The sequence below is a fragment of the Myotis myotis genome, unplaced genomic scaffold (assembly GCF_014108235.1).
Source record: "Myotis myotis isolate mMyoMyo1 unplaced genomic scaffold, mMyoMyo1.p scaffold_m19_p_19, whole genome shotgun sequence".
Classification (NCBI taxonomy): Eukaryota; Metazoa; Chordata; class Mammalia; order Chiroptera; family Vespertilionidae; genus Myotis; species Myotis myotis.
In genome coordinates, this window is record NW_023416323.1 from 4696622 (window position 1) to 4711824 (window position 15203).

A 15203-nucleotide genomic window follows, 5' to 3' on the forward strand; every position below is an offset into this window, starting at 1 on the left:
TCTGTGTGGCACTGTCCTCCCTCCCCCCCCACCAGTTGCCTCCCTCTGTAGGCAACAGGTGTGGGGTGCGATTGCTTGGCTGGCCTGGACCTCCCTCTGCGGGGCAATCACTGGCTGGCCCTGCACACCTGCCACAGCATCACTGGCTTGTGCCCTGGGCCTCCCTCTGCGGGGTGATTGATCCCGGAGCCCCCTCATCGATCGTTCCGCAGAGGGTGGCCTGGGCCTCCCTCTGCGGGGGGGGATGATGGGGTGATGGTGGGGCCCCCTGACCAATCGCATTGCACCTGCCTTGGCTGGCCTGAGGCCAGTGCATGTCATAGCGTGGTCCTCCGGAAGGTCATCTGGATCGTTCTGCTGTTCGGTTGATTTGTATATTACACTTTTATTATTATAGATTATTATTTTTTAAAATCCTCACCCGAAGATATTTTTCTATTGATTTTTAGAGAGAGTGGAAGAGAGAGGGAAAGACAGACAGAAATATCGATGTGAGAGAAGCACATTGATTGGTTGCCTCTTGTAGAAGCCCCAGCCGGGGAGGAGCCTGCAACTGAGGTACATGCCCTTGACTAGAATCGAATCTGGGACCCTTTGGTCTGCAGGTCAATGCTTTATCCACTGGGAAAAACTGGCTAGAGTGGTTGATTCTTTTATGTGCCTGGACTTGGGATCAAATTTTCAACCTTGGTGTATCAGGGTGATGCTCCAACCAACAGAGCTACCCGGCAAGGGCCTCAAATTGCTAATGAAATCACTATCTCTCATTTTTCAGAGGCCCAGAGAAAGCAAACGAAAAGGCCATGTTCATAAAGGTAATGGAGACACATCTAGAGCTAAAATTCGGGTCCAAGAGTTGTATTTTCTGCAGCCCTATTTGACTGTAACATCATGGTGTGACTAAAAATGAAACTGTATGTTTGCTATAGCATTTATGGACTACCTTTATGATTTTTGCTATAGCTTGTACCACCTCTACTGTTTACTTCATACTTTTTCTTTAAATTTAATTTATTTAAAAACAACCTTATACTGTGGAATATTAATTATGAGGTTATGGGTTTGATTACGTGCTTAGGTTTTTTCTAACATGCATTAAATTAAACATAACTACTAAAATAAAAGCCACTTTATGCTTAATCTAAAATTAGTTTTGAAAATTACTGACACAGTGGAATAAGCATGGACTTTATATCCAGTTGGATCTGGTGTTAACTGCTTGCTCTGCCACTTAACTATGTAGTCTTGGACAAGTCACTTAGCTTCTTTGATTGTTGGTTTTCTGATTTGGAAAATGAATAAATGAGATACTATGAGTGCCAGTGCTCAAGCAGGAGTTCAGTACATGGTAGTTTGTTTTTTTTAAGTCCTCACCTGAGGATATTTTTTCGTTGATTTCTAGAAAGAGTGAAATGGAGGAAGGAAGAAGGGAGGGAGGTAGGTAGGATGGGAGAGAGAGAGAGATTGGGAGAGAGAGAGATTGGTTGTCTCCCTCACATGCCCCTACTGGGGCTGGGGAACCTGCAACCTGCAATCTTGACCAGAATTGAATCTGAGACCCTTCTGTCTGAAGGCCGACACTCTAACCACTGAGAAAAACTGGAACTGGCCAGGGCAATCATTTTTATTGTGGTGGTAATTGCTGACTTCTAGTTAATGCCCAAAGAGAGGGTCTATGCTGGAATATTAGGCTTGTTACTTTTTGCTGACTTATATGTGTAAAGAAGCTATTCCACTTGTTAGGACTCATGGTAAATCTATCATTATTTTAATTCCTTAGTTCCACCACATATTAGCTTTGTAATTTTGGACAAGTTGCTTAACTTTTCTGTACTGAATTTGTAGAATGGGACTAGTAGAGCATTAGTGTGTATATGGATACAATTATTTCCTGGCTCTATCTACTAGAGAGCCTAGAAGCAATAGCACCTAGAAGCAATGGGCAATTCTCCTATGAAAGAAATCAGGGCTCCTTGGAGAAATGGCCGATTCCTGACCTGGGGCAGGTAAATATAAGATAAGCCTGAAACATCTTGTGGTGTCAGGACTGCCAAAAAATGGTATGTTAAAAAGACAGCTCAGCCTGTGTGGCTCAGTGGCGACCCATGAACCAAGAGGTCACTGGTTTGATTCCCTGTCATGGCACATGCCCTGGTTGTGGGCTCCATCCCCAGTAGGGGGCATGCAGGAAACAGCTGATCTATGATGTCTCTCATCAATGTTTCCATCTAGCTATCCCTCTTCCTTCTTCTCTCTCTAAAATCAATAAAAATATATCTATAATAATAAAAGTGTAATATGCTAATTAGACTGGATGACCTTCTAGGCGAAGCTGGGGTTGCCAGGGAAGCCTGGGTCCCGGGTGCCAGAGGGAAGCCGGTGCCAGTAGTTGGGGGAAGGAAGGCCTACTCTTACACAAATTTCGTGCATCGGGCCTCTAGTAAAAAAATTAAAAGACATAGAAACCAATTTATAGGAGCTCTCAATGGCTAGTTTTGGGACAATATGAACAACATGATAAAGAATGATAGTAATGGATTATATAACCATAAATATTCATGAATCTTTACTTACATTAATAAATAATTGAATAAATAAATGGGAGAGAAGGAAAAGTTCTTCCTTATAGAATTCCAATTAATACATGTAGAAGGAATGATGGAAATAGAAAACCACCATTTGACTAATGGCATAGAAATACTTGTTGTAGGTAGGAATCATCAATGAATTTGAAAAATTAATGGTCTCGAAAAAAAAAATAAAAAAAATTAATGGTCAAATGGACATAAGACACTGGGGGGTAGGGGAGGCTGGGGGAATGTCAAGCAGGGTTGGGGGGGAGGAGACATATGTAATACTCTTTGTAATACTTTAAGCAATAAAAAAAAACAAAAAACAAATATTTCTTGAATATTAAAAAAATTAATGGTCAAAAGTATGATGAAAAGAAACAGGCATTTACAGAGTCTCAAAGTATCTCTTTACAAGATACAATGGCAAAAATAGTAACTTCACAGTAGAGCAATCTGGCAGACACCACCTTAACCAAGTGTTCAAAGTAAACATCACCAGTAATGAGAGATATTGATATCATGGGCCTTCAGATGTGGTGTACTGAGAAGGCATACATCACTTTTGTGGTGTTCTTGCTAAAAATGCATAATCTGAACTTAATCATGAAGAAACATCAGACAAACCCAAACTGAGGGAAGTTCTTCAAAATATCTGATTAGTAGTCTTTAAAAGTGTCAAGGTCATGAAAGACAAGGAAAGCTGAAAAAACTCTAGATTAGAGGAGACCAAGGAGACATGATAACTTTATTCAGTGTTGGCTCTTGGAGTGGATTCTGGACTAGGAAAAGGACATTAATGGGATGATTAGAAAATTTTAAATATTTGTACATTAGTTAATAGTGTTGTGTCAACATATTATGGTTATGTAAGATGTTATTTGAAAAAAACTGGATGGATATACTCTGATTAGTTTTACAACATTTTTGAAAATCTGAAATGTGAAAAGTTAAGAATTTACAAAATAGGTTATGCCTTGCATATAGGAGTGTCAGCTAATATTATAAGTAATTTTATAATTAACTAGAGGCCCAGTGCATGAAATTCATGCACGGGGTTGGGGGGAGGGCATCCCTCAGCCCAGTCTGCACCCTCCCGCAATCCGAGACCCCTTGGGAGGTGTCTGACTGCTGATGGACCAGGCCTAAACTGGCAGTCAGACATCCCTCTTGCAATCCTGGACCACTGACTCCTAACCACTCACCTGCCTGTCTGCCTGACAGCCCCTAACCACTCTGCCTGCCTGCCTGATCTCCCTTAACCACTTGCCTGCCTGCCTGATTGCCCCTAACTGCCTCTGCCTCAGCCCCTGCTGCTGTGGCTTCATCCAGAATGACATCAGGAAGGTCATTCAGCTATCTGGTCTAATTAGCATATTATGCTTTTATTATTATAGATAAGTAATTTTATAAATAATGAGTAAACTGTTATAATAAGTAATTTATTTCCTAACATTCTCTATATTCTTACTTATCTTACCCCCTCCTGTCAAAAGCATATTTTGCCTGTATGTGGTTATTTTAAGAGATAAAGTATGAAATTTTATTTTGAGAATTTTTTTTGGGGGGGATGGTGGAGCATCATTTTCTCTAGCCAGAGTTAGCCTGCTCTGGCAATACTATGCTTGGCTGGGAAACAAGCCTTGAGCCTGGCCTCCACTGATTTAATAAGTTTTTTTTTTATAATATATTTTATTGATTTTCCACAGAGAAGAAGGGAGAGGGATAGAGAGCCAGAAACATCGATGAGAGAGATCGATCAGCTGCCTCCTGCACGCCCCCCAGTGGGGATGTGCCCGCAACCAAGGTACATGCCCTTGACCGGAATCGAACCCGGGACCCCTGAGTCCGCATGCTGAGGCTCTATCCACTGAGCTAAACCGGTTCGGCAATAAGGTTTTTTGTTTTTTTTTTTAAAATATACTTTATTGATTTTTTACAGAGAGGAAGGGAGAGAGATAGAGAGTTAGAAACATCGATGAGAGAGAAACATCGATTAGCTGCCTCCTGCAGACCTCCTACTGGGGATGTGCCCGCAACCCAGGTACATGCCCTTGACCGGAATTGAACCCGGAACCTTTCAGTCCGCATGCTGAGGCTCTATCCACTGAGCCAAACCGGTTCGGCAATAAGGTTTTTAATAGCGTCACTTGGCAGTACAGTGAGCTTTCTTGATTCATTGCCTTTGTGCTTTAGGAGCTACTTTATAAATTAAACAAAAAAAGTTTTTATTGATTTTAGAGAGAGAGGAAAGGAGAGAGATAGAGAGATAGAAACATTGATGAGAAAAAGCCATCAATTGGCTGCCTCCTGCATGCCCCTGCTACTGGGGACCAAGTCCACAACTTGGGCATGTGCCCTGACCAGAATCTGACCTGGAATCTAACCGGGGACCTCTTGGTTCACGGGTTGACACTCAACCACTGAGCCACACTGACTGGGCTAGAAATTTTACTCAATCCATTTATTCACTTTTTTCTAGGTACACATTATAGATTATTTAATCTTCACGAAAATTCTATGTGCTATCATCATTTTTATTCATTTTAATATAATAAAACTGAAACTCAAAAGAGTGAAGCAACTTGTCCAGGGTTTCAAAGTAAGTGGAAGAGCCAGGATTTGGATCTAGATTCCCCTGGCTTCAAGGCTGAAGTGTAGGTAAGTCTAAACGTGGAGGGAGAAACCAAGATGGTGGCATAGGTAAACACCGGAGACTGCTGCCTTGCACAACCACTTCAAAAATACAACTAAAAGACGGAACGGACATCATCCAGAACCACAGGAAGGCTGGCTGAGTGGAAATTCTACAACTAGAAGGAAAGAGAAAAGCATACCGAGACTCAGAGGAGGTGCGGTGCGGAAGTAAAATAAAAAGGTGTGGAGGTGCATGCGGAGAGGGCTGGAGGCTGAGGACATGATTGTCTTTTTCAATCGGGGGGGAGTCTCAAGCTCTGAGCTCCAGTTCCAGGCGAGTCTCTGGGGACCTAGACTCACACGGGAGAAACTGGACTGTCTGGCATCGGTCGGAACTCAAGGGCAGCTTTCTCTTGAAGGTGCTCGCAGCGATTGCCAGGACACTGAGAAGCGGGGCCTCTGAGGGCAGGACTGAGAGCAGCCATAACTGCTCTCTCCGCCCTGCTGATCCCCTGGGACTCCTCCCCGCCCAAGCCGTGCAAGGAGGCTTTTGCATATGAAAGGCCCGGCCCTTTGCAATCTGAAAAGTACTTAACAAACTGCAGTTGGCCCAAGGCCCCACGGCAACTTGCATTGCTTCACAGCTGGCTTCTGCTGGGTAGCCTCAGGCAGAGGCTAGATTAGCATCTCCTTAGAGATCCAGGAGCCAGTGTGCCTGGTGGTCAGAGTGGGACCATCAAGATTGCAGCTCCTCGGATCCATAAAGGACACACTTGGGGGGCAGACTCAGTGAGCACCAAAGCCCCATTGAAGCAAGTCTTGTCCCGGAGGGGTGTCTCTAGCACAGAAGTTCTCCCACTCCAGAAACAGCTGATTCTCACAGCCAACTGGCCCTGGAGGTCAATCCCTCCCAGTGTTACCTACAACAATCAAGGCTTAACTACAACAAGACTGTGCACAAAGCCCACAAGGGGGTGCACCAAGAGTGTCTACCTCAGGTAATTGGGGAGGCTGAGCCACTGGGTCCTATAGGACACCCAGCACAGAAAGCCACTCTATCAACACAGCGAAGCATAAAAAATGCCAAGACAAAGAAACAGGACACAAATGACAGAAACGGAGAAAAGCAAACTACTGGATATAGAGTTCAAAACCACACTTTTAAGGTTTTTCAAGAATTTTCTAGAAACTGCCGATAAACTTAATGAGACCCTCAAGAAATCTAGTGAGACCCTCGAGGTTGTGATAAAGGACCAACTAGAAATTAAGCATACACTGACTGAAATAAAGAATATAATACAGACTCCCAACAGCAGACCAGAGGATCACAAGAATCAAGTCAAAGATTTGAAATATGAAGAAGCAAAAAACACCCAAATGGAAAAGCAAAATGAAAAAAGAATCCAAAAATATGAAGATAGTATAAGGAGCCTCTGGGACAACTTCAAATGTGCCAACATCCGAAATATAGGGGTGCCAGAAGAAGAGAGAGAGCAAGATATTGAAAACCTATTTGAAGAAATAATGACAGAAAACTTCCCCTACTTGGTGAAAGAAATAGACTTATAAGTCCAGGAAGTGCAGAGAACCCCAAACAAAAGGAATCCAAAGAGGATCACACCAAGACACATCATAATTAAAATGCCAAGAGCAAAAGACAAAGAGAGAATCTTACAAGCAGCAAGAGAAAGACAGTCAGTTACCTACAAGGGAGTACCCATACGACTGTCAGCTGATTTCTCAACAGAAACTATGCAGGCCAGAAGGGAGTGGCAAGAAATATTCAAAGTGATGAGTACCAAGAACCTACAACCAAGATTACTTTATTCAGCAAAGCTATCATTCAGAATTGAAGGTCAGATAAAGAGCTTCACAGATAAGGAAAAGCTAAAGGGGTTCATCACCACTAAACCAGTATTATATGAAATGCTGAAAGGTATCCTTTAAGAAGAGGAAGAAGAAGAAAAAGGTAAAGATACAAATTATGAACAACAAATACACATCTATCAACAAGTGAATCTAAAAATCAAGTGAATAAATAATCTGATGAACAGAATAAACTGGTGATTATAATATAATCAGGGGCATAGAAAGGGAGTGGAGTGACTATTCTTGGTGGGGGAAAGGGGTGTGGGGGATGCGGGAAGAGACTGGACAAAAATTGTGCACCTATGGAGGAGGACAGTGGAGGGGGAGGTGAGGGCGGAGGGTGGGAGGGGAACCGGGTGGAGGGGAGCTATGGGGGGGGGGGGAGAGGAACAACTGTAATAATCTGAACAATAAAGATTTAATAAAAAAAAAGATTAAGGACAATTCCAAAAAAAAAGTCTAAACATGGAACAGGCTTGAGAACTATTTGTATATAGAAGTGGTTCTCAACTGGGGAGTGAATTCACCCTTCATGGGCCACGGCAATGTCTAGAGATATTTTTGGCTATCTTAAGGGGTGGAGAGGCTGCTATTGGCATCTAGTGGGTAGAGGTCACAAGGATGCTGCTAAACATCTTACAATGCACAGAATAGTCCCCTACAACAAAGTATTATCCAGTTCCAAATGTTAATAGAGTTGCTATCAAACCTTAGGGTAGTGTGTTCAAGGGTAACTGGGAATTTATTCTTTCACTTAGCAAATATTTACTGAGGGATATGGAAATAATACACTAGATTACAAGGAGATTATAGTCTAGAAGGTGAGGAGATAAAGGTATGAGAGGCAGATCAACACCTTTAGTGTAAGGTAGAATATGATAAGTGCAAAGAGAGTCAACTGAGGGCTAAGCATGTACACAGGAGGTAGAACTCACTTCTAGTCATGGGAGGAATCAAGGGAGGCTGTAGAGAGGAGGTGGTTTTGAAGTTGGGTGTATGAGCAAAATTGAGCTGGTGGAAAAGTACAAGATCTTTATATATATACTAGAGGCCCGGTGCACAAAAATTTGTGTACTCGGGAGGGTCCCTCAGCCTGGTATGTGCCCTCTCACAGTCTGGGATCCCTTGGGGAATGACCACCTGCTGGCTTAGGCCTGCTCCCTGGGGGGTTGGGCCTAAGCTGGCAGTCAGACATCCCTCTGGCAGCCCGGGAGCCCTCCGGGGATGTCCACTTGCAAGAGGGGAGCAGGCTTAGCGGCAGTCAGACATCCTTAGCACTGCTGAGGAGGCGGGAGAGACTCCCACCACCACCACTGCTGTGCTGGCAGCCATCAGCCAGGCTTGTGGCTGAGCAGAGCTCCCCCTGTGGAAGCACACTGACCACCAGGGGGAAGCTTCTGCATTGAGCGTCTGCCCCCTGGTGGTCAGTGTGTGTCATAGTGACCAGTGATTCCCAGTCGCTCTGCTGTTAGGGTCAATTTGCATATTTCCCTTTTATTATATAGGATAGAGGCCTGGTGCATGGGTAGGGGCCGGCTGGTTTGCCCTGAAGGGTGTCCCGGATCAGGGTGGAGGTCCCACTGGGTGCCTTGCCAGCCTGGGTGAGGGGCTGAGGGCCGTTTTCAGACTGGCCACACCCCCTTCAGGGTGGGATCCCCGCTGGGGTGCCTGGCCAGCCTGGGTGAGGGGCTGAGGGCCATTTTCAGGCTGGCCACACCCCCTTCAGGGTGGGGGGTCCCTGCTGGGGTGCCTGGCCAGCCTGATGAGGGGCTGATGGCTGTCTGCAGGCTGGCCAAGCCCCCCGGCAGGGACCCTCACCCCATGAGGGTGTGGCCATTCTGGGTGAGGGGCTGATGGCTGTTTGCAGGCTGGCCACAGCCCCCAGCCACCCAAGCTCCCAGTGGAGGCTGGCTGGAAGCAGGTATCTGGGATTTATTTAGCTTCTATAATTGAAACTTTGTTGCCTTTTGCAGAGGCCACAGCTGGCCAGAGCAGGCGGCAAGCTTGGCTTCCTCCATCACCGGGGCAACCAAGCCTCCTGCTTGCTCCAGCTCTGTGGCTGCCAGTCGCCATCTTGGTTGGGTTAATTTGCATATAGTCGCTCTGATTGGCTGGCGGGCGTGACTTAAGGTGTAGCAAAGGTACGGTCAGTTTGCATGTTTGTCTTTTATTAGTGTACACTAGAAAATTCATGCACTGGACAGGGAGTCCCTCAGCTGGGCCAGCCCCCTCTCACAGTCTGGGAGCCCTCAGGGGCAGGAGGTGACCTGACAATCAGGGGAAGGCAATGCCCCATCACACCTCTGCTGCTGCCACTGCCGGTAGCGCAAGCCTCTACTGGCCCTGGTTACCTGAGCCATCTGAGGCTTGCCTGTGCCTTGGGCCTGCCCTGGGCAGCTGGGCAGCTGACATCCAAGGTTTTCCTGTGCCTCGGGCCAGCCCTGGGCGGCTGGGCAGCTGACATCTGAGGTTTGCCTGCACCTTGGGCCGGCCCTGGGCGGCTGGAAGCTGAGGGAATGTCTGGCTGTGTCATGCGCCTGCTGCCCACACCCCGCCCCAAGCTGGGCTGAAAGGACTGTGGGACTCCGGCCGCACCATGCACCTGCCATCCCTTCAGCGGGGCTGAAAGGAGTGGGGGACTCTGGCAGGGCTGAGGGGACTGGGCGCCACCATCTTGTGGCTATGGGTGCTGCCATCTTTGTGACAGTGTGATGGTCAATTTGCATATTACCTCTTTATTAGATAAGATACTAGTGGCCTGGTGCACGAATTTATGCACATTGAAAGGAAATTAATTAGAAGAAATGTTTTAATATCACGATTTGCCCTTTCTCTATAATGGAAGTGTCAACCAAATTCACAATTGACAATGACAAATGGAAACACACATGTGAGATTGGCACCAATGAGAGCTTTATATGTACAGTGGGGCCTTGACTTATGATTTTAATTTGATCGGAGACTGAGCTTGTTAAGGAGCTCGTTAACTCAAATTACTCTGTCAACTCAATGCAAAAAATCAGCTGATAGACAGCTGGTATCTCAAAAAACTCGTTAGTCGGGACACTCGTAAATCAAGGCCCCACTGTATTGTGCATGTGTGAGTCAACTTAGCCTTTTATATATATAGAATAAACTTGCTTAATTAGACCTGCTTTCTGATTTAGCTAAACTTTTTCCAGCCCAGTGAAGCACCCCAACTTTTTCAGGTGATTTCAAGGTCCACCATTTCTTACTTCTTTTTAGTTGGGTCAAGTTTCTAAGCTTTCTAAATCTCCATTTTCCAGCTAATGAAAAGAAAATAGAATTCTACTGAGTCTCCTATCTACCTACTCCAGGACTTCTGTGAGGATCAAATGAGATGAGGCATGGGAAAACACTTCACAGACATTTGTTTGAAGGGTAAAATGTTTTCACCTGTGTTCCTGAAACTCCAAGGAGGCTAGTCGCTAGGGAGAGGAAGCCAGGTGTTGCTACATGACATCATTAACCAGCATCCACAGCAACTGTTTCCAGGCTGGGCTGGGCTGTGGGCTGCATTTTGCACCATGGGGTCTAGGCAGTGTCGGCTGCAATTTAGTGGGCTGTCACTCCAGGGTGATGGTGGGGCCTGTGTCCCACTTGGGAGAAGCCAAGTGTTGCTTTCTGGGCGCCAGGTCCGAGGTGCCATTTTTTTCTGTGCACGTCATGGCCGCTCCTGCATTGAGCATCTGCCCCCTGGTGGTCAGTGTGCATCATAGTGACCAGTCGGAAGGTGGGAAGGACACTTAGCATCTCTATATATAAAAGCCTAAGTGACTGGTGGACCGATAGCTATGATGTGCACTGACCACCAGGGGGCATACCTTCAACACAGGTGGTGCCCCCTGGTGGTCATTGTCCTCCCACAGCAGGAGCGCTGTTCAGCTGACCAACAGGTGCCAGAAATGAGGCTCACAGCTGGTGAGCGCTGCTGTGGTGGCACAAGCCTCTCCCACCTTCGTGGCAGCACTACCGAGCAGCAGAAGTGGCAGGCGCAGTGGGACCAGGATCATGCACTACTACATCCCTCGGGGATGTCGGACTGCAGACTGGGCCCAAACCAGCAGTCCGACATCCCCTAAGGTCCTGGATTGCAAGAGAGTGCAGGCCAGGCTGAGGGACCCCCGCCGGTGCATGAATCCGTGCACCAGGCCTTTAGTATATATATATTTCAGAGAGGAAGGGAGAGGGAAAGAGAGAGAAAGATCAATTTTGAGAGGGAATCATTGATTGGATGCCTCCTGCATGCCCCCTACTGGGGTTCGACCCCACAACCCCAGGCATGTGCCTTGACTGGAATCAAACCCAGGACCCTTCAGTCCACAGGCCAATGCTCTATCAACTCAGCCAAATCAGCTAGAGCAGCACAAGACCTTTTTAGGGAACAAAGTCTAGTTTAGGTGGAGCATAGAGCATTTGGTAGTGAGTTGGAGGGGGTGGACTGGAAAGGCAGGTTGTGGCTAGAGCTTTGTAATTATTTTTCCTTTTTTGAATATATTTTTATTGATTTCAGAGAGGAAGGGAGAAGGAGAGAGATTTAGAAACATCAATGATGAGAGAGAATCATTGATTGGCTGCCTTCTGCACGCCCCCTCTTGAGGATCGAGCCTGCAATCCAGGCATGTGCCCTTGACTGGAATCGAACCCAGGACCCTTCAGTCCTCATGCTGACGCTCTGTCCACTGAGCAAAACTGGCCAGGGCATGGCTGGAGCTTTGAATCCAGGCTGAGGACTCTAGGTTGAGGACTCTAACCTTGGTGTCTGCCATAGTAATGGAAAAACCTCTTCCAAAATGGTGGGCTAAGCCATGGGGGCCAGTAGCCTCCAGAAAGCTCCTCTCTATAAGGAAGAAAAAATTGGGGTGGAGTCGGACTCTTATTTTGTTAATCCTTACTGGAGGATATTTTTTCCATTGCTTTATTTCTAGAGAAAGTGGAAGGGATGGAGGAGGGGGAAAGAGAGAGAGAAACATCGACTCGAGAGAGACACATCGATTCATTGCCTCCTGCACCTGTCCCTACTGGGGTTGGGGAACCAGCAGCCCAGGTACCTGACCTTGACTGGGAATTGAAACCATGACCCTTTGGTCTGTGAGCCGAGGCCCCAACCACTGAGAAAAACTGGCCAGGGCTGGAGTTGAACTCTTGATTTTAGGACCAAGTTCATGCTGAGTATGTAACAAAGCTATTTCACTCAAAGTAGCCCTGGGGAGATGATTCTCTCAAGTATAAACATCCATGAGGATGAGCTCTCTTCTGCATGGTTTTTCTGCTAAGAGCTGAATGACCGGAACTGTTTAAAAAACCCTAACCAAGACCTAGCCGGTTTGGCTCAGTGGATAGATCATGGGCCTTTGGACTGAAGGGTCCCAGGATCCATTTTGGTCAAGGGCACAAGCCCGGGTTGCAGGCTCGATCCCCAGTAGGGGGCATGTAGGAGGCAGCCAATCAATGATCCTTTCTCATCATTGATTTTTCTATCTCTCCCTTCCCTTTCCTCTGAAATCAATAAAAATATATTTAAAAATAAATAAATAACCCTAATCAAGAGCTGTCAGAACAGGGGTTGGTATGGCTATGATTTTTCTGGTTTATTACTTTGCCATTAAATCGCATTATAATTGTTGGTGGGTTGTCTAGTGCACTCTAAAGAATATAAGCAAGCACTTCCTTATTTTCTACAAATGTACAACTGCCCTCAACACCTTTACACCACTGCCACCAAGATTGGCTGTGGGGAAATTCATTATTTCGCTGGAAGAGAGATTTGGGGGAGATGTAGGAGATCAGATCTTTGCTGAGCCAATTTTTAAAAATTTTCTTTGCCAGCTACAGTTTCAGACATTTTCATATACACTATCTCATTTGACTCTCACAACACCCTTTGGATGTAAGTACAGTTTTCTCCCTTTTGTAAATGAGGAAATAGGTATTGAGATAGGCTAACTTACCTCAAATCCTGTAGCTAAAAGGAGCTACATTTTAATGCAGGTTGTTTTTTGTCAAATTTTCTTTTTTTGTTTGCCACATTCTCCCCCCCACTTCCCCCTTTTATAGAAAATTAATTGTATTTACCTGGATTTGGGTTGCTAGAGACCACGGACATCAGCATTAATGGCAGCAACAGGAGAAAAGAGATTAGAACTTTCATTGTGACTGTTGGTGCTGCTGTAAATTGCTTGAAGAGGGTATGGAAGGTTCCCACTTAGAGGCTCCGGACTTCTTGGGATGACTCAGGCCACCGTACTTGGCTTGTTGGTTTGTGCTTTAATCCTAGGCCAGTGTTCCCATTTGAGGAGAACAGGTAAGTGACGCTGGCTTTGTTAGGTAACAGGTTGGACCATGTGCTTTACGGGAATCTGGGAGGTAAAACTGGCCAAACAAAAGACATGAAACATTCTTAAGAATTTAAGAAGTAACTGATAACTTGGCAACTATACTTGTTCCCTCCCCTCCTCCCTCCCACCTCCATACCTCTTAATGTGTTATGATTTCTTCCTTAAGTCTTTTTGCTCCTGTGAACTTCCTTATACCTTTCAGAGACTCTACTAGCTTAATATCTGGTAGGAAAGTGAGTATGCAGGGTTGGCAGAAGAGAGGATGACAACGTTTGTTTCTCCTCTGTGTGTTCCCGCTCCCATCCTTGGCACACAATATCACAATAGTGGTGGTGTTGCCTGGGAACTTGTCCTGTCCTCACTGTTTACAATTTCCTCCCATTTATATAAGGTGGGAAGCAGACATGATCAAGGAGGAGAGGCTATACTCTCTTGCCAAAAACCCTGGAGCAGTGGGTCAGACCAGGCCTCCTTGTTGTTGGTCAGGAAGGTGGCTTAGTTACTCCAGTTTAAAGGAGAGGGAGCTGGGTTGATGGAAGACCCTCAGGACTTCAGGTCCAAGAGGGTTTGAGAAACAGGAACCACAGGAGGGAAGGTGTTTGCCCAGACCACTGGAGCTCTTGGCTCCAGACCTTGTTTGGAAATACAAGCAAAACCAGAAGATACTACTACTTAGAGTAAACACTAAGGATTATAGAACATTAGCAGTTACCTTGAGCCATTCCAGAGACTTTAGGAAATGTGCTCAAAGAAAGAGGAGAGGCCAGGGTTGAAGGCTGGTTGATAATTATGGGACCCAGGGAAAGTTAACAAGGAAGCTCCCAGGCATGAGTGAGAAAAGGTAGTGTGACTTTATTTCACTTAAGAGGAGGGAAGAGGCAAGGCATGAGTCAAATCCTTTTTGATTTTTGTTTGATCATCCTTAACGTCTCAATTTTCAGATTATCCCTGCCTGGTTAAGGCTTGGCCTGAGCTTGGTCTGATATAAACTGCTGAAGTGATTTCTCTCTGGAAAATTCTAACAATGGTCTCTGTCCTTAGGAGGCAAAAGTCTAACCAGGGAGATGGCATTCACTTCATAAAACCTGAGATATAAGTGAAACCAAATTTCAGAAGTGGCAGGAATTCACTGTGGCCTGGGTCAGGTGGAACTGGAGCTGGGTCTCAGGGTGGGGTAGGATTTGGGTTGATGGAGGGCAGAGAAGGGCAGTGCAGAGAAGAAACGTGAAGCTAATTGGATATGGGTCTTTGAGGGCAGGGGTGTCATATATAATATAGTGTGTGTGTGTGTGTGTGTGTGTTGCTGAACTTATATGGAGCCTGATACACTGGGAGTACTCTATAAATGTTTGTTGAATTGAGAGATATTTTTGTAACACTTTAACTAGGCCTGATACATTAAAAAGCATGTGAAAGTGCAATCCATTACTAGGAAGAAAATTTTAGTGATGAATGGTTATGCATACACAAGGAAACTGATGGGGGTTCTCTACTTTCTCACTGAATTGTCCATAGGTCCACTCCCAGGCAGCGGCAGGATCAGGGCGCTCCTCAGACCTTCCTCCCTTTCCCCTCAATCTGTTTACCTCTCTGCTTTCCCCATGTCCTGGCTCCCAGTCAGTTCACTCTGGCTGATTTCCCTCTCCATGGACTTGGGGTGGGATGTATGGTCCTATGTTCCACAGGAGGGGGCTTGAGATCCCTCAAGCCCATTGATGTTGACAAGAACACAATGTTGAGATGTTCTAAATCAGTGAGTGGTTCTCAA

General features: G+C 45.7%; 1 protein-coding gene across 1 annotated transcript in view; it reads right to left on the bottom strand.

Annotated features, from left to right (window-relative positions):
* Positions 1 to 13445, bottom strand: part of CXCL17 (C-X-C motif chemokine ligand 17) — an 18449-nt gene extending 5004 nt beyond the window's left edge. Inside the window, exon 1 of the mRNA XM_036346119.1 lies at positions 13173 to 13445. Coding sequence (XP_036202012.1) covers positions 13173 to 13248 — 76 coding nt within the window. The 5' untranslated portion in view covers positions 13249 to 13445. The remainder of the gene's footprint in view (positions 1 to 13172) is intronic.
* Positions 13446 to 15203: the final 1758 nt, after the last annotated feature.